This window comes from Bufo gargarizans, chromosome 3 (genome assembly GCF_014858855.1).
Source record: "Bufo gargarizans isolate SCDJY-AF-19 chromosome 3, ASM1485885v1, whole genome shotgun sequence".
Classification (NCBI taxonomy): Eukaryota; Metazoa; Chordata; class Amphibia; order Anura; family Bufonidae; genus Bufo; species Bufo gargarizans.
Window position 1 is genome coordinate 472,137,555 of NC_058082.1, and position 20,008 is coordinate 472,157,562.

The 20,008-nt window shown below is 47.2% G+C and overlaps 1 protein-coding gene across 3 annotated transcripts in view; it reads right to left on the reverse strand.

Moving 5' to 3' along the window:
* The window catches only part of PIR (pirin), a 146,090-nt gene that overhangs the window by 72,863 nt on the left and 53,219 nt on the right, over window positions 1-20,008 (reverse strand). For all 3 annotated transcript variants that reach the window (XM_044283719.1, XM_044283720.1, XM_044283718.1), the window contains exons 2-3: window positions 16,429-16,704; window positions 4,822-4,914 (exon numbers count right to left, since the gene is read on the reverse strand). In XM_044283719.1, the coding sequence (XP_044139654.1) occupies window positions 4,822-4,914; window positions 16,429-16,542 (207 nt within the window). In that variant the 5' untranslated portion in view covers window positions 16,543-16,704. The remainder of the gene's footprint in view (window positions 1-4,821; window positions 4,915-16,428; window positions 16,705-20,008) is intronic.

Genomic DNA, 20,008 nt, shown 5'->3' on the forward strand with positions numbered 1-20,008 from the left:
CCCACTGCATAGCTGACCTACTGATCCAGTGTCCTGCTCATTGCAGATCTGATCAGCTGACAAGTGACTGGTTCCTCAACGGGGTGTTTAGACAGTATGAAGATCGGCTAAATAGGCATTCCTACAAATTATTATTACCGATCATCTGTGTAAAAGGGCTTTGACTGCAGATCTCTAAACTCCAAAGTCCTCACCTCTGTTGTCCTCTAATACTTAGTTTTACTGTTCCGGCTCATTTTACGGACATATCACCCCATGTACAAATGACTGTGTACATTTTTTCTCTTTAAAAATGTTGTGCTTTTCCTCCATTTGTAAACTCTCTGTGCTCTGAAACCTTGCAATTTTTTTTTCTAATTAGCCAATATTTCAAGTATTTTTGTCACCCTTAGGGCTTATTCACACGGTGGGCTGTTCCGTGCACTGGGGACCGCAATTTGCGCGGGCAACCTCCGTACGGCCGCCGTGATGAATCCAGACCCATTCAACTTGAATGGGTCTGCATTTGTCCGTTCCGCAAAAAGATAGAGCAGTTTCTATCTTTTTGTGAATAGGAAGTACGGAACAGAACCCCACGGAAGCACTCCGTAGTGCTCTGTTCCGTGATTTTGTTCCGCATCTCCGGATTTGCGGACCCATTGAAGTGAATGGGTCCGCATCCGTGATGTGGAATGCACACGTAACGTTGCCAGTGTATTGCGGATCTGCAAATGCGGTCCGCAATACGGCAACGGGCAGCACACGTTCGTGTGCATGAACCCTTATTGCTTACATGAAGTGGATAAGTGACCACTAGGCGGCAGTGTTGCCCTGTTTTTCTATGAAGATTTTATACGCCCAGCTTCTAATTATTTGGCACATTTTACACTTTAGTCTTACAGATATCCGCTTTAATTTGCATTAATGTTATGTTGCAGCTTGAATATTTACTACTCATGCTTTCAGCTTGTGTATGCTGTATATTAGCATAATCTGCTTTACAGGAATCACATTTTTTCACAAGACGGGATAAATGTATTTTGTAGGGAAATCCGTTTAAAATTTAAAGAGGTTGTAAGGTTTACAAAATGAGTGACTTAATTGGGGGGCTCTCATTCAGGGCCCTCATCTATTGTAAATTACAAAGCATGGCATGTTGGCACATTACATGGACAGTCTCATTGGTAGCTGTTTATACGTCCATTGCAGGGGAAGTGAACATTTCCTGCTGAATTCCTCCACAAACTACAGCCAAATCCTACCTTGTAATCAAGGAACAATCTCATGAAAATAAATTGTTAACCCCTTTAGTCTTGAAGACATTACCACAAAATAAATTTACAGTACAGAAGCCGAGCCCACGCCGTCAGCAGCATGGATCAGGTGTAATATACAGCCGACACTCTGCTGTAATGGCTGTGATCAGAGCTAGCCTTGATCCTGATTATTTAATTCTTGGGCTACTTTCACACTGGCGTTTTGGCTTTCCATTTGGGAGATCCGTTCAGAGCTCTCACAATCGGTCCAAAACGGATCAGTTTTGCCCTAATACATTCTGAATGGAAAAGGATCCGCTCAGAAGGCATCAGTTTGCCTCTGGTCAGTCTCCATTCTGCTCTGGAGGCAGACACCAAAATGTTGCTTGCAGCGTTTTGATGTCCATCTGACGAAACTGAGCCAAACGGATCCGTCCTGACACACAATGTAAGTCAATGGGACGGATACGTTTTCTATGAAACAATCTGGCACAATAGAAAATGGATCTGTCCCCCATTGACTTTCAATGGTGTTCAAGACGGATCCGTCTTGGCCATGTTAAAGATAATACAAACAGATCTGTTCTGAACGGATGCAGACGGTTGTATTATCTGAACGGATCCGTCTGTGCAGATCCATGACGGATCCGCACCAAACGCGAGTGTGAAAGTAGCCTTAGATGCCATAGTCAAAAGTGAATGCGGCATCTATGCAGTTAGGCAAATCCCTCTGTTACCCATCAGACCCTTCACGTCAGAATAATGGGTTTCCACAGAGGACTAAAAATGGCTTTACAACAAGTCTATTGGGCCTTGGGCAGTATAATGCTGGTGGGTGTAATACTAAGTGTATTATACATTATGTAAGCAGGTATTCTTGTAGGACTAATACTGTAAAAAAAAAAAAAAAAACATAAAAATAAAAAGTGTTTAGAAGTAGAACACATAAAAAAAGCAGCTTTATTATGCCAAAATTGGTATTGCCAAATTTGAAACGACCCATGTAGCCAATATTTTTATGGCGTGGTGAGAGACGAGATTTTGTTCTCATCGGATAACCCGTTGGCTCCTAACTTGGTCTGGACATTACATTAATGACCTGATTTTCCTGTGGTCTGGCGGTGTGAAGGCCATACCAGACTATTCACGCACTGCGGGCAATACCACATTACTGGTCACTTTGTGTCATCTACAACATGTCACATGCAACGTGAAATGAGCGAGGTGCAGTTGCGCAGATGAGATACAACTTCATCGTTTTGCAGCTAAACTCGCCAAATGACAATATCCTGGGTGGACTCTAAATAAAGCAAAAAATATTGCTATGAATAAAAATGGGGCCATCTTATTACTATCTAAGCAACACACAGATGATCCCAAAGAAAAAAAGTATTGCTTTTGTTATGGAGTACGGTTTGGAATATCAGCAGATTTATGCTATAATCCGGAAGCATGGAGTTATGAGGATTCATGCAGATCAGTTTTGCACGACGGGCTCCGACACGGGCTCAGAAACGATCAGCAAACTACAGTTGAAACCAGAAGTTTACATACACAGGAAAGGTTTATTCTGATTTCATGTCAGATATTGAGAAAAACATGCATATGTGTCTTTATATATAGAGTATGTAAACGTCTGGTTTCAACTGTATATCGATAGACCTGCAGTAAAACCTGTCTGGTGGCTTTAGGTGTGGGCCCTCTAGGTCCCTCTAGGTCACAACAGATATTCAGTCCTTGTCAAAAACCTGTACCGTCAAAATAAGGCAATACTTAAACTGCAAAACCTCCTGGTGGTTGTTCTAGTGGTTGTTCTAGGTAATGGATGTCTGAACCAGAGACCCTCACCTGCAGCAGTGTCTGTAAAGCTGTGATATTGCTGGTTAATGTGCTGTCTCTGCCCACTGAAGCTTCTTGGAACAGTGTTCTTGATTCTGGCAATTCCCTTGACTAAGTACCTCACAGGAGAACTGGATATGGTCCCTTGGAGTAGGAGCTCTGGCATGTTCTTCCTACCTCCTTGCTGTCTGGACTCGACCTGCCCCTCCTGGCAGGAAGTAGGACCAGCCCACTTCTACCAAGAAGGGAGGAACGGGGTGCTTAGTCCTGTTCCTGCAAACCATGCCTCAACTGCTTGAGTATACGGGCGACCTAACAATGCACATGTTACCATACTATAAATTTGTATTTATCCCACACAGTGAACACCATAAAGTAATGTTAATTAAAGGGGTTATCCTACCCCTATAATGTCCCCCCTAATGGCTGGGCACCTCATATAGGTTATATTTACTGCGCTCCCTGGCACCCACGTTGTTCTGGATTCCTGCACGGCCGCCCCTGCATCTCTGCATCCCGCAAATCAAAACATCCAGGGACGAGGGGAGGGTGGGGGGTGCAGCCAATAGCAGGACAGGATAGGGCCTCCCTAGGATCGTGGGTGACGCTAGAGAGGCTTGTCCCCGTCGCGGCCTGCTAGTGGCTGACCCTCCCCCCGTCACGCAATGTTTTAATCCACGTGAAGGGGAGATGCAGCAGCAGCCCTGCGGATGTCAGGTGCCACATGGGTGCCGAGGAGAGCGGGGTAAATATCACCTATATAAGGTGCCCGGGCATTAGGGGGGTCATTATAGGGGGTGAAGTTTAGTTTCTGGCGCACAGAGTGCCAGAGAGGTGCCTAATTTATTAGACGCATCTGCCTCTTAATGTTAGGCACAGCTTACTCCAGCGCAGGGGCAACAAGACAGGATTATGGGAACTTCCCCTCACTGGATCACGTATATCACTCTCATTCTCCTCCATATCCTGTGTCACTCTCATTCTCCTCCTAAGGCTCCATTCACACGTCCGCAATGTGTTTTGCGGATACACGGAGCCACGGATCCGCAAAACACAGAAAGCAGCAATGTGCGTTCCGCATTTTGCGGACCGCACATTGCCGGCACTAATAGAATATGCCTGTTCTTGTCCGCAATTGCGGACAAGAATAGGACATGTTCTATTTTTTTGCGGAAACGGAAGCACGGATGCGGAAGTGCGGATCCACAAATGTGTATGCGGACAGCACATTCCGGCCCCATTGAAAATGAATGGGTCTGCACCCGTTCCGCAAAATTGCGGAACGGATGCGGATCCATTTTGCGGACATGTGAATGGACCCTTATCCTGTGTGATAGCTTAAAGAGGGCCTTTCGCCTCTCCTGACATGTCTGTTCTCGTAACTACTTTTCCAATTGCCATACCAAAGAATTGCCAGCAGTCTCCAATAAAGGTCCAGATGGGAGTTACCAGTAGGGGTTGTGTCCCTACACAGTCTGACACTGGTAACATTGATTGGATAATGTCAGACATCTGATAACACCCATCTTGGCCTTTATTGAAGGATGCTGGCAATTCATTCATAAACTTCCAGAAGGAATAATAGAGCACCACAGAGTCATAAGAATAGATGCTCCAGAATTCAAGGAGTTACTAAAACTGACATGTCAGGAGAGTAGACAGGTCCTCTTCAAACAAGAGTATTTTTGTGAACAAATAAAATATGAATGAATTCAGCGATAACTTATTATCTGCCCATCCTTCTTACTGTTTCAAATCCTCTGTGAGGGTGATCCGGGAAGCCTGCTGGTTGGCACCCTTTAAATTCATCCAACATCAGGAATGGATCCAAATTTCTTAGCTAAAATAAAAAAGGGCATCAATTAGTTAAATGTTATTAATACATAAAATGCACCAGCATGCATATATACACTTATTTCCTCTTTATTTTAACATTCCCCCTGATACCACCCAAATTTTTTAAAAATTAAAAAAAAAAAATGACACAAGAGGCGCAATAATTATTTGAATAAACCAATAAGAAATCCTCAGCTACTAAAAAAACAAGACTATGCCTGGTCATGAAAGGGGGTATTCCCATCTCGCTAGGATGTGCCCCCACTGTCTGATAGGTGGGACCCGCACCTATCTCCTAAACGGAGCCCCGAAAGTGGTGGAGGGCGCACTGCACATGCGCCGCCGCCCTCTATTTATTTCTATGGGGATGCCGAAAATAGCCAAGCGCTGGCTCGGCTATTTCCTTTGGGCCCATAGAAGTGAATAGGAGCGGCGGCGGCACATGCGCGGTGAGCTTCCTTTCACTTCTAAGGGGAGAGTGCTTGGCGGTGGCCAGACCGGAGTCCTCCAGCCACCAGTTTGTCCGCTCCGTTCTCGGTGTAGGTGCGGGTCCCACCTATCAGACAATGGGGACATATCCTAGTGATAAGCCCCCATTGTCTCAGATGAGAATACCCCTTTAACAGGGGAAAATGCCCTAGTCTCGAAGTGGTTAAACTGCATTACTGTTCCATTTTTCTACACTTACAGGGCTCATGCACATGAATGTATTTTTATTTCCTGTCCGTTCTGCCCCATTGAAATGAATGGTTCCGCATACGGGTTGCAAAAATAACAGTAATGACTCGGTGTGCATTCCGTGTCCGTATGTCCGCGTGGATCTTCCGCAAACAAATAGAACATGTCCTACTATTGTCCGCATTATGGACAAGGATAGGACTGTTCTATTAGGGACCAGCCATTCTGTTCTGCAAAATGCACGTGGCCGGTATCCGTGTTTTGCAAATCCACAATTTGTGGAGCGCAAAACATCCAATGGTCATGTGCATGAGCGCTCAAATTTGAGGTTCTTAGTGCACATTTTCATCAAACTGTGAGAGCCCACAGCTGTTTGCGAAGACAGCGCCGCGGCCTTCTCGCAGATCACCAAGCACAGCGCCGTACATTGTATAGTGGCTGTGCTCGGTATTGCAGCTCAGCCCCATTCACTTCAATGGAGCCGAGCTGGCCTAGGCCACGTGACCAATGAACCTGATGTCACATGGCGTAGGCAACGCTAAGAGAAGGCCGCGGGGCTACTGTGAGCGCCTGCACCTCCTCAAACAGCTGTTCGATGGGAATCACGGAAAACCCCTTTAATAAATGTCTATTGGAAAAAAATTATTTTTTAGCCCAAAGACGGTGGTCATTAGTACGATGGTTCATCCACATACAGTGTGCATATGGTCGGCAGCACGTCCCCTGTTTACACAGGATGCGATCAATGACAAACGAGCATTTGTTCATCTGTCAGCTGATCTGCGAACATATATACACAGGGGAATGATCGAGAATGAACGGTCATACGAATGTGCGCTTATCTTATAACAGCAGCAATAATGCTGGGTTCACATCACGTTTTTGTCTTACATTTAAAGTATACATTAAATAGATGCCTCTGACGGATGCCTTACAGTGGCATCCGGTCACCATAGACTTCTATTGTAAAAAAAAATAATAAAAAAAATAATAATATAGATATGTGTGAAGGCAGTTTGCCTGGATTTGTGGGAGGGGCTGAGGTCCGCCTCCAGCCTATTTAGGGCACCCCCTTTACCTGGCTCCTGCACCATCCGAGGTCTGAGCTTTGAGGGAGGAAGTCGCGTGTGGAGTTACTGGAGAATTACCTGCGAGTTGCTGAGTCTTGGAAGTTTTGCGTCACTCGGTTCACTGTGGGTCACGTTTTTGCCCGGTATACTATGAATCATCCATACGGTACAGCTGGGGCCTCACGGTTGCCCCCTGTACCGGCTCATTTCATTTCACCAAACTTTGCACTCATGTCACAAATTCTCGTTACAAGTCACTATCATTTCATGTCTGCGGTACAGCACGGGGCCTCACGGTTGCCCCCTGTACTAGCTCAAGTCAATTCACCATTCGTTCACTCATGTCACGCTATTTGTCGCTCACAAACCACTGGCCTTTTTTCATGTCTGTCATATTTGGGGTCATGCAAAAACACGACTGCGCCGCAGCCCTACTCCAAGTCACCAGCCAGCACGGGTTATCATTCCCGTGGCTGCCACCTTTTCAGTTTCCCTCCATCTCCACGGCAACCTCGTACACACGTGCCCTCTTGTCATACGGTACAGCACAGGGCCTCACGGCTGCCCCTGTACCAGCTCGTTCATTTCACCTTTTTCTTGTCAACCATGTCACAGTTTCACTCCAAGTCACAGGTTTCATGTTTGCTACTTTTTCCGATCATGCAGGCACACGGTCACCACATCACATCCCCACTCCCAGCGCTGCCAAGACACGTTTGTACCAGGTTCCCATGGCAGCCACCAACGCCGTTCCCCTCCTCACCATCATCCCACACTTTCCTTCCCCTCACACCCCTCGCCCAGCTCAGCGGCACGCCCGCCCTCTCACTGTCACCAGTTGCTCGCCGCAACCCGGCCGCTCCACGCTCCCCCTCCACATACTACACCAGTGCCACGGTCCCCCTCTTCCCCGCGTCTCCGTCCTCCTGCCGCGCTGCCAATGGCGTCCGTCGCGTCCCGACGCCCGGTTTGCGCATGCGCGGCGCGTGCGCGGCCGCGGCGCATGCGCGGTGACCGGCGGCCGGCCGGGTGCCGCGCGCGTGCGCTGTGCGGGGGGGGGGGGGAACGAGGGGTGCCGCATACACACCCCTGCACCAAACACCACAAGTTCCAGCACCGCTCCCCTCCATCAGCCGGCACATTCAGGAGGGGGGCGCAAGTCAATCATCCCAAGCCTGCGGCAGGGAACACACCCGCCACGCCACATCCATGTACCAAAAATCCACCGCAATAAAAGCCTTCAAAACGCTTCACACAAACCACCTGTACGACCCGCATGGGAAAATAGAAAACCATGTAAAGAAAAAAAAAAAAAAAAAAAGAAAACCCGCCATACGGAAAAAAACAAAAAAAAAAGCCACATAAAAAAGGAAATCCGCCATATGAGGAAAAAAAAAAAACCCCGCCATATGAAAAAAAAAAAAAAAAAAACCGCCACATAAAAAAACTAAAAAACAAAAAAAAAAAAAAACCCGGCTGGTGTGTGGGGAGGGGGCCGCCACAGGTCTGCTCGGCCCCGGTCCAACCACAATACTCTGCCCCAGGCTGCGGCCACTGCCCCCCTCTCACAGGCGGCGCAACCCAGGAGGGGCTCAGACTGTTCCCCATCACACCTACACCCCCCACCACACCAGGCCACAGTCCCCTTCATTATAAAACCCGCCACATCACCCGCGTACCCCGAAAAAGGAAAAATAAAAATTATGTAATTAAAGCTCCATAGTGTCATAGGGAGGAAACCCACCATGTAGTTCCAAACAAAAAAAAAAAAAAAACAAAATATCCCTCAGTGTCATAGTAGAGAAACCCGCCATATAGTCCTGGCGAAAAAAAAAAAAAAAACACGGTCTGCGAATCACACCTTCCTCCACGTCACGGGGGCTCATTTCGCACCACTGCTGCTCACGTCATGACCCCTGCACCAGCACCACAGATCCAGCTACCGCTCCCCTCCATCAGGCAGCGCATTCAGGGGGGGCGCAAGTCATCATCACAAGAGCTTGCATCAGGGAACACACCCGCCATGCCAACATCAATGCATAAACAAATCCACCACAATAAAATCCACACCATTCAAAACGCATCACACAATCACCAAAGAAACCCGCCATATGGAAAAAAAAAAAAAAAAGCCATATGGAAAAAACAAAAAAAAAAACAAAAAGAAAACAAAAACCGCCATAGGAAAAAAAAAAAAAAAAAAAACCCGCTATATAAAAAAAAAAAAAAAAACGCCATAGGAAAAAAAAAAAAAAAACGGTCTGCTGATTACACGTTCCGCAACAAATCCCCCACGTCACGGGCCTCATTTCGCACGCCATCCGCACAGCCGTGGCACCACTGCTGCTGACGTCAAAAAAAAAAAAAAAAAAAAAAAAGCCATATGTAAAAAAAAAAAAAAAAAGCCATATAAGGAAAAAAAATAAAAATAAAAAAATAATAAACCCGCCATATGTAAAAAAAAAAAAAAATACCCCCGGTTTCATTGCTACATTAATATCTCTGTGAAACCCCCCATGGAAAAAGGAAAAAAAAATAAAAATAAAATGCGGCCGCGGCTAAGTACGGGGGACCGCTGGCATCCAGGGTTGTCCGTCTCTACCAGCTGCCGGCAGAGCCCGGAGCAGGCGGTCAGCTTCCTACCCCACACTCAATTAGGCAGCACGATCACCCAACACAAACCCGCCACATCACCCGCGTGCCCCATGGTCCAAAGTAAACAAATAAACAGATAAAAGAAAGGGAATCCCGCAATATAGTCCATGGCCAAAAAAAAAAAAAAAAAAATATATACATATATATTTTTAGTCTACCATTAGTCGCCGAAGCATGGCTTCTCCGTTTAGTTTCACTCACAGCACTCCGCCATTTGGTCTCCCACGCGTGTCTTCTCCGGTTTAGCACGCACCCACGACTCCACCATTAGTCTCTCACGCATGGTTTCTCCGGTTCAGTTGTATACATACGACTCCGCATTTGAGTCTCTCACGCATGGCTTTCTCCATTTCAGTGTTTCACATACAACTCCGCCATTAGAGTCTCTCACACATGGCTTCTCCGTTTCAGTGTTTCACATATAACTCCGCCATTAGAGTCCCTCACGCATTACTTCGCCGGTTAGTTTCACACACATTTCTCCGCCATTACAGACTCTCACGCATTACTTCGCCGTTTTTAGTTTCACACACTTTTCTCCGCCATTACAGACTCTCACGCATTACTTCGCCGTTTTAGTTTTACACACATTTCTCCGCATTATAGACTCTCATGCATTACTTCGTCGTTCTAGGTCACACTTATAACTCCGCCATTAGAGTCTCTCACGCGTTACTTCGCCGGTTACTTTCACACACATAACTCCGCCATTAGAGACTCTCTCGCATCACTTCACCGTTTTGGTTTCACACAATAACTCCGCCATTAGAGTCTCTCACATATGACTCCGCCATTAGAGTTTCTCACGTATGGCTTCTCCGTTTTAGTGTCACACACATGACTCCGTATTAGTCTCACGCATGGCTTCTCCGTTTCAGTGTTACATACATAACTCCGCCATTAGAGTCTCTCACGCATCACTTCACCATTTTGGTTTCACACAATAACTCCGCCATTAGAGTCTCTCACATATGACTCCGCCATTAGAGTTTCTCACGTATGGCTTCTCCGTTTTAGTGTCACACACATGACTCCGCATTAGTCTCACGCATGGCTTCTCCGTTTGGTGTCACACATATGGCTTCACCAGTAGAATCTCTCACGCACGGCCCTGCCATTAGAGTCTCACGCATGGCTTCTCCAGATTATTTTACACAGATGGCTCCGCCATTAGAGTCTCTCACGCATGGCTTCTCCGTATTAATGTTTATACATATGGCTCCGCCATTAGAGTCTCACGCATGGCTTCTCCGTATTAATGTTTATACATATGGCTCCGCCATTAGAGTCTCACGCATGGCTTCTCCGCATATATCTCTTACACATGACCCCGCCATTAGAGTCTCTCACGCATGGCTTCTCCGCATTAATTTCACACACACGACCCCGCCATTAGAGTCTCTCACGCATGCCTCCGCCATTAGAGTCTCTCACGCATGGCTTCTCCGTATTATATCTACACACACGACCCCGCCATTAGAGTCTCTCACGCATGGCTCCGCCATTAGAGTCTCTCACGCATGGCTTCTCCGCATTAATTTCACACACACGACCCCGCCATTAGAGTCTCTCACGCATGGCTCCGCCATTAGAGTCTCTCACGCATGGCTTCTCCGTATTCATTTCACACACACGACCCCGCCATTAGAGTCTCTCACGCATGGCTCTGCCATTAGAGTCTCTCACGCATGGCTTCTCCGTATTATTATTGACACACACGACCCCGCCATTAGAGTCTCTCACGCATGGCTCCGCCATTAGAGTCTCTCACGCATGGCTTCTCCGTATTATTTTACACACATGGCTCCGCCATTAGAGTCTCTCACGCATGGCTTCTCCGTGTCAATTTTTCACACATATGGCTCCGCCATTAGAGTCTCGCACGCATGGCTCCGCCATTAGAGTCTCTCACGTATCGCTTCCCCATTCCAATTCCACACACATAACTCTGCCAGTCGAGGCCGGCTGCGTGGTCCCACAACCAGCAGGTTCCATGTCTTTCCTGCCTTCAGACCCGCTCGCATGGCTCGGTCATCTGTGGCTGGCAATACAATTATCTTGTGGTGACTCGCACGCGTGGCTTGCGCCATTAGAGTCTCTCTCACGTTATCATTTTCTCTGACTTTTAATTTCTAGGTTGTCAGATTCCTCCTGGAGCATAACATCACGCCCACTTTTGTCATGTCTTCTCTTCTGGGGTTTGCTTCTTTTTGCCACCTTAAACTCAAATGTCATACAACGCCATCATACTCTATCTCACTGGCATTTTACACCACATGCTAATCTTACACCCTAATAACATCAGTTGCGTGGCCTCTCACCAAATCAAAACCATACTCAGAGGTATTCAGAAAACGGAACCCGCGCGTCCAGCCCAGAGGCTACCCGTTAACAATCATATTTTCAAGGCATTATCCGAATTACTAGACGCCAAGCCTTCTGAAGCAGATACCAACTCCATCCTCAAAACAGCAATTCACTTTGCCTTCTACGGTTCCTGAGGCCCGGGGAATTCACTACAACCTACACGACCCAAGCCACACCTTGTCTTCTTGTCTCCCACTTGGCAAAACACATGGATCATTACGTCCTGACCTTACCTCACTCCAAGAGTAGTCAGCACTTACCCGTCAACATTTCATATCACCCCACGCACAACAGAGGGTGTCCAGTCAGGGTTCTGGATGCTTACAGACAACGTCACAAGTTTCTACCCTCTCAACCGCTACTTCACTACATGGTTCGGTACTCACCACCACCACCTTCATGACCCATGTCAGGTCACCCCTCACACAACTGGGCCTCAACGCAGCCAACTACTCAGGGCACTCCTTTCGCTTTGGAGCCGCGTCCACGGCCTCCAGTGCCAACGCCCCGACGCATGTCATCAGGAATTGGGGCGCTGGAAGTCATCCGCTTACTCGCGATACATTCCCAATCCAATACAAGAGTTAAGAGATACTTTCCAAAACATGTCGGGTTGAGCTATTCATGTATATTTGACTACAATAACTGGTTATTTCATTTTTGCCCTCTTCTTTCTCAGGCCTACCTCATCCTCGGTTTCGGCACACCACAACCGACTACGCTTATTCCCTGATTTCCTAGGGTTCTTCACTGTACTACCGTAAGCGCCTCACACAAGTGTGAAGGCAGTTTGCCTGGATTTGTGGGAGGGGCTGAGGTCCGCCTCCAGCCTATTTAGGGCACCCCCTTTACCTGGCTCCTGCACCATCCGAGGTCTGAGCTTTGACCCTCCCACCACTCCACTCATTTACAACTCATTTCTTCCATATCTCTATCCTTGGGTGGGCCCTCTTCTTTCTCAGGCCTACCTCATCCTCGGTTTCGGCACACCACAACCGACTACGCTTATTCCCTGATTTCCTAGGGTTCTTCACTGTACTACCGTAAGCGCCTCACACAAATATATATATACACACACATACACACACATACACACACACACACACGTCAACGTATAAATTTTTTACTGGAATCGGTGGGATGGAAAAGTATGGTGTACTACACTTGCTTCTTTTCCCCCCCCCCAACGTATATGTTAAACGTAGGGAAAAAACGGTATGTAAACCAAGCCTAAACAGTATCGTCACACATACACCACAACACTCACTTTCACGAACCCACTGGACTTCATACTCACTCCAATGGACAGGAATTTCTGAGACTTATATACTTATAGTCCAAGTATCTGATCATTGGGGTCTGACACCCCCGCCGATCGGCTTTTTGAGAAGGCACTGGCACTCACAGTAGCGCCGCGGCCTTCTCGCAGTTTAGCCTAGACCATGTGCAGTGTCCCACATATATGTGTAAATGGGACACTTCAAACATCTGCAATTGCATCGTATGGTATTTCCTATTTTCTGGCTGGCAATGTCATTGCATCGATTCACCCCTAGGTGGTGCTGGCACCACATAGCATATATAGTGGGGTGTGTAGCAGAATGTAGAAAAGGAAGTTGGAGGAGGAAGAAGCAAGTCCATGGAGGAGAGAGACAGACCTAAGCCACCATGTAACTGCTGAACTTCCCTCTGGCCCCTGATCAAGCCTGGAGAAGATCATTACAGAAGACCAGCACCAGACAGTGAGTCTATACACAGAGATGCAAGGAGACTAGTGAGGGTAACAGCTAACCAAGGCTTATAGACCTCATTAGCACACGTGACCAGGAGTAGCTTTCAGAGTGCCTGAATGTCACATCACTAACTTAACCTTCCGGGTGGTAGTGAGAAAACATTAAATCCGCTTCTAGAAGAGTTTCCTGCCAAACAATGAAGCAGATGTGTTTGCCTGCCGTGAGGGGGACGCCCTTAACGGAAAACGCCTAGATAAACAATTATTAGCATCTTCAGTGCCAGTGTGCTGTGAAGTAAACGTAGGATTTCTACCAAGAGTCTACTCCAAAAAGGACCATTCCCCACTACCAGATAATTACTTATGCCATATAAAACGCTTCTTATTGATGAACTGTACCAACTGTCCAGAGACTATTGATCTTCAGTAAATGTTCAGCTGGTTTACAATTGCTGACTCCTCATTCTAACAACTACTACTCTCAACATTTGCACCTAACGGTGCTGGTGTCACGAACACAGGGGCCCAGTCACAAGCACCCTAAACATCACCACCATCAAGGGCACCTCAACCAACATCTGGCTGGTGTTCCCTGCAACGGAGAGTGCCCCGGAAGATCTCGTGCTGTCTTCCCATCCACTGCACTGCCGGCCCCAAGGGACAACAAAACCGTGAGTACTACTATCCTCGGCATCTCATTCACTAGTTTGCTCATGCCCGAGATCATCCTTAGGGAGCCCTGGCACGCTGCACATGTGACATCACGTTCATCCAGGGTGGCCAGATGTCTGGTTTTAGGGTGGAAAATTTGGTTTTCTGGTTCCCGGTCCTCCATCCGGCACAGGGCCTGGACAGACACAGGGATGTCCTCCTTTTCAGTAGCTCAAGCTCAGACAGCAGCATTTTGCTATCTGAGCATGAGCTGTAAGCACAAACTGAGGCTTCTCTCCTTGTGGCTGACTGAGGGGGAGAGAAGCACCCGGGCTACCCCCAGCTCGCCTTCCCTTCTGAAAGAGCTTCCCTCTCCTCCCATTTCCTTCCTGCTGGCGATAGGGGCGTGGCTTCATGGAACCGGGGGCGAGGTTTATCAGTGTGGTGGCGTGGCTGGGGACATCCGGCTTTCTGGGGTGAAGCTAGTGGCCACCCTACGTTCATCAGTCACATGGCACAATTCAGACCCATTGAAGTGAAGAGGGCCGAGCTGCAAAACCAAGCACAACCAGCCCAACACCAGCAGAATCTGAAGGACTGGCTTTTTCTATGTAGACCCCAATTATACGTGGCCTTCTACGTGGCCTTCTGGAATAGCCCCGTTATGGAACTGATTTTCAGCTGCAAATATTTCAAGCATGCAATTCTTCCATGTGTGAATATACCCAAATAGTCCTCCCCCCCCCACCCAAATGTTGGATTCGGATCTTCTCCCGCTTCTAGTGTTTAGTTTCAGGGTTCCCCCCCCCTCCCCCGCAGCCCGGTCACTGCATACATATTTTCCTATTGCCGTGCCCCAATTTGATCTCTCTAAAATCAACAAACTATTGTAGGCGAATTTGGCAGGATGTGCAGTAATTCAGACTCCGCTACCCATAACAGTTGTGGAATCTCCTTGTGAGCAGGACGCGAGGAGCGTTCCAAGCAGATGAATCATTGCTTTACTTTGAAAGCAGCTTGTTTTATGCGTTCACCCCGCTGCGGATACATTGTAGTGCTGACAACTGCTATAGAACCAATATGAAAGGCAAGCAAAGCGCATATGTCAGCAGGATTAGCCCCAGTAAACCAGGCATAATGCTGCTTACAATCATACCTTTCTTAAAGGGGTTATCCGACCCCTACAATGCCCCCCAAAATTCCCGGGCACCTCATACTGGTTATACTTACCCCACTCCCCGGCACCTGTGTCGCTTGTGATCCCCACATGGCTGCAGCTGCATCTCCCCATTGCGCAGATCAAAACATCCGGCGACGGGGAATTGGAGTGGGCGGCAGTCAATAGCAGGCCACGACGGGAACGAGCCTCCCTAGCATCGTGGGCGACGCTAGAAAGGCTTGTCCTTGGTTGCCCAATAACAAAACCCCTACCGCCACCCCCATTTGATCCGCACGACAGGGAGATGCAGCGGTTGCTGGTAAGTATAACCTGCATGAGGGGCCCGGGCATTTTGGGGGGGCATTATAGGGATTGGATAACCACTTTAAGTTGATCTGATGTCCTTTTACAGGGAAATTGTTTTAACTCATATGCAAATGAGGTGATATCATTACAGGCAGGATTAGAATGACAGATAAGACATGACCCATCATTCAAAATAGGTGAAAATAGGCCAAAGCTTATCTATTAATTCCTTGTACAATGACTTCTGCACTGGGCACAGAGCATGCCCAGAAAACTCTCCCATTCCAGTACCACTGCACCCAGAGCACCACTGAAAGCGCGCGCTTTTAGTTTTCAGCGCGCTCAGATGCCGAGGTTAAATGTCTGCGATCGGCATTACTGCTGGTTGCGGACATGAGCTGCGGGTGTCTGCTATAAGTAGCAGGTGGCCACCCGTGGCTATGGCGCTCAGGAGCGGGCGCCATCTTTAAAGACCCTCCCAGCACCATACTGTTACGGCGCTGGGGCTGAAGGGGTTAATACATGTTCTGTGGCTGATTTTACCAGGATACTGCATATTCCATGTGTAGGCCACACACATACCGTATCTGATTTCACATCTATCATGTGATAAAACTCTGACAAAGATGCCATTTTCAGCAGACTACTATGAAATGAGTAGAAAACAAAGGGTCATGTCATGGCCGGACTCGTATTCTGATCAGATGTCCGCCCTAGACTTTTGCCCTGAGCAGGTTGAGATCAATTTGCCATCTCAAAAGTAAAACATCTTGTCTTTCCTTCCTTCATAGAACCACAATAAACCTCAGGGATTTGTGGAACCGCGTTTAGGAAAAATTGCTTTATTGTCCGATACCTCAATGGACGGTTTTACTAAGAATATAGAAATAAAGTGCTTACCTCTGATCTGCCAATGCTCCTGCGGACACGGGCACCAACCCCCTCCGACTGCTCAACGCTCAGGACAAGCTTGGTCACTTTTCTGCAGGTCATTCTTGCGACCTGAGAAAGCATACACGGGTCAGACTCTGGTCGGAGATCCTGCGATCTGTAACGTGCACCGAAAGGTTTCGGCCGGAGGATTCAGTGTACGTTCTCCGAAAACCGTACACAGGAACGGAAAGCACAGAGAAGCGTGAGGCAGGACGTCCCAAGGTCTCCGCTTTGTTTTCTTAACTACATGGAAATAAAAATATTAATAATGTTAATGTCCCGAGGGGAGCAGCGGTGTGCGCCAAGTCTACATTTAAAGGGGAACACATAAAAAAAAAATAAGTTGGTAAACGCTTCAGGTAATTTTCAAAATGAAAACAAGCTTTTTATGCGACAGTAAAATGTTATATGCAATTAATATCGGAAGCCAAGATGGAAATAGAGGAGGTAAAAAGAAAGGTGACACCAGAATAGGACCAGTGGGTCATAAGTAAAGGTGGATTTAGGCTACTTTCACACTAGTGTTTTTGCTGGATCGGCAGGGTTCAGCAAAAACGCTTCCGTTACTGATAATACATGAACGGGTCCGGTTGTATCATCTTTAATATTGCCAAGACGGATCCGTCATTAAAGGGGTTGTCTGAACCCGGATATATCTCCATTTTCACCCAGGCAGTTCCCCTGACCTGAGCAGTGTGTTCGGTGACGTCACCGGCTCTGATGTACGGGCTTTAGCGCTACCCTAGCTGTTTTACTGGCTAGAGCAGCGCTAGAGCCCGCCCATCAGTGCCGGTGACGTCACCGGGCTCCCTGAGCAGCCGGAAGAAGAGACTTCACGCTTCCGCAAGAGACCCGGTACGTCACTGAGTCTAAGAAAAGTTCACTTCCGGCGAAGAATTTCCTATAAGAAAACGGGGCTTTAGAAACATGTGGAAAAGGTAGGACATGGATGTGTGTTATATGTATGTCTGCCTTGTACTAATGGAACTAAGTCCTCAATCACGGACAACCCCTTTAACTCAATTGAAAGTCATTGGTGGACGGATCCGTTTTCCATTGAGGCAGAGTAAACAGATCCGTCCCCATTGACTTGCATTGGAAGTCATGCCGGATCTGTCTTGCTCCGCATCCCAGGACGGAAAGCAAAATACAACATGTTGCGGTTTGCTCTCCGGTCTGGGATCGGTGCGATTTTTATTTATTTATTTTTCACGCATGGTTGCTAAGATGACAGTCTATTCACTGTATTATTTTCCCTTATAACATGGTTATAAGGGAACATAATATCATTCTTTAATACAGAATGCATAGTAGAAGGTCAATTGAGGGTTAAAAAAATAAATAAAAATTAACTCACCTCCTCCAATTGATCGCGTAGCTGCTGGTGTTCCGAGAAATTATGGTACCTGGAAGCTTCAAATGGAGGTGTGATCTTGGAGCCCGGCACCTGATTGGCTGAAAAGAAGGCGTGTTGGCGCCTGCGCACAACTAACCTGGGTACCGTCAATTTACATGTTGCGCCGGTGAACGCGCACAGGGAGAGAGGGAGGGAGGGTACCTATGATTTACGGGCTGAAAAGAAGGCGTGTTGGCGCCTGTGCACAACCAACCTGGATACCGTAATTTTACATCCAGTGCCTGTGAACGCGCACAGGGAGGGAGGAAGGGTACCTTTGATTTACAGGCCACGGCGCATGCGCAAACCGGATTGCATTGTGAAGCAGACAGGGTACTGAAATATTACAGCTCGCGCCTGTAAAGGAGCAGAGGGAGGGGAGGGACGCAGGGAGGGGAGGGAGGTTTGCCCGCAATATGATTGGCTGAACCTCCCGGGGTACCTAATTATAACTGCCGTAAATGTAACCTCCCTGTGTCCCTCCCTCCCCTCCTTCACAGGCGCGAGCTGTAATATTTCAGTACCCTGTCTGCTTCACAAAGCAATCTGGTTTGCGCATGTGCGGAGGCCCGTTAATCAAAGGTACCCTTCCTCCCTCCCTGTATGCGTTCACAGGCGCTGCATGCAAAATTACGGTACCCAGGTTGGTTGTGCACAGGCGCCAACACGCCTTCTTTTCAGCCCGTAAATCATAGGTACCCTCCCTCCCTGTGCGCGTTCACATGTAAAATGACGATACCCAGGTTGGTTGTGCGCAGGCGCCAACACGCCTTCTTTTCAGCCAATCAGGTGCTGGGCTCTAAGATCCCACCTCCTTTTGAAGCTTCTGGTGCGCCTACGTCACTACCGGAAGTGACGAGATTACCAGATTTTAACAGGTACAATCATTTCACGGAACACCGGTCTCCTGTTCTTTCTTCAGGACCTGTCAAAGGACCTGTGGTGAAATCACTGTGCTCATCACATCATACATCACATGATTCATCACCATGGTGATGGACCAGGTGATGAGCTCAGTGACGTCACCACAGGTCCTTTGATAGGTCCTGAAGAAAGAACAGGAGACCGGCATTAAAACACTTTGCACTCGTGGGGAAAAATCGCGCATGTTCCCACAACGCACCCGCATCTTTTCCCGCAACACACGTGTGAACCCAGCCTAAACGGCCACATAAATGGGCAGATTATAGATAATGAACGTTCCTGCGAAGGCTTGTTCCCAACAATCTGCCTGTCTAAAGGTTCAGCAGATCACCAGATGAATGAGCTAAACGCTCATTCATTGGGTGATCCCGTCGCTTGCAAGCACCTAAATGATTATTTCTGGCCAGCAGATCGTGCCGTCTAAACAGCGATCTGCTACCCAGAAACAATGATTCTGTAGAGCAATACTGTGGAGGTACTAAACGAGCAGCCGACTGTTGGGAAGGAACACTTCCTTCCCGACAATCTGCTGCTCATTAACCTGTCTAAATGCACCTTAAAGGGGTTATCCCATCATAATGATCACTGTTAAATCTGTTAATGATTTGACAGTGATCATTTTTGTAAATATATTCAAGGGAAATGTCGCACCAAGATGAAGAGGGGATCCAAACAGAGGTGCACCCACTAACAGACAGCACCCAGTCTGATAGAGATAAATAGATAAAAAAGTAGAAGTGGGGCACTCACTTAAAGTATAGGGATCTTGTGTTTATTAAGGTAATAACAATAATGACAATAATAGTGAAGCAATAAAATATCATATAGCAATATTACATTAGGTATCAGAGTAATCATAAAAGTGGAGCAAAATGAAATGTGGTACTATCGACAATTAGCAATAAAATATAGCTATAATAAATACAGTAAAAAACGTTAATGCAATGCTGGGATATATTGATGAATATAGATCCCGATAAATATCGATAAAATTGTGAGTTCATATGTCAGCCATAGGGACATTCACTGAATAAATCCTGAGGGATAGTTCCATATGGGGTAATCCGTTCCAATAACCAGTCTTTCAAGGGTACTCTCAAAATGAATAGGTCACAGTCCCAAGCGTATGCAGCCAGAAAGTTTTTACTGTGAATCAGTTTGGCTGCTAATACGCACAGCGGCGTCCCGCTGTAATTGCGATCGCTTATGAGTGGGATATACAAGTGC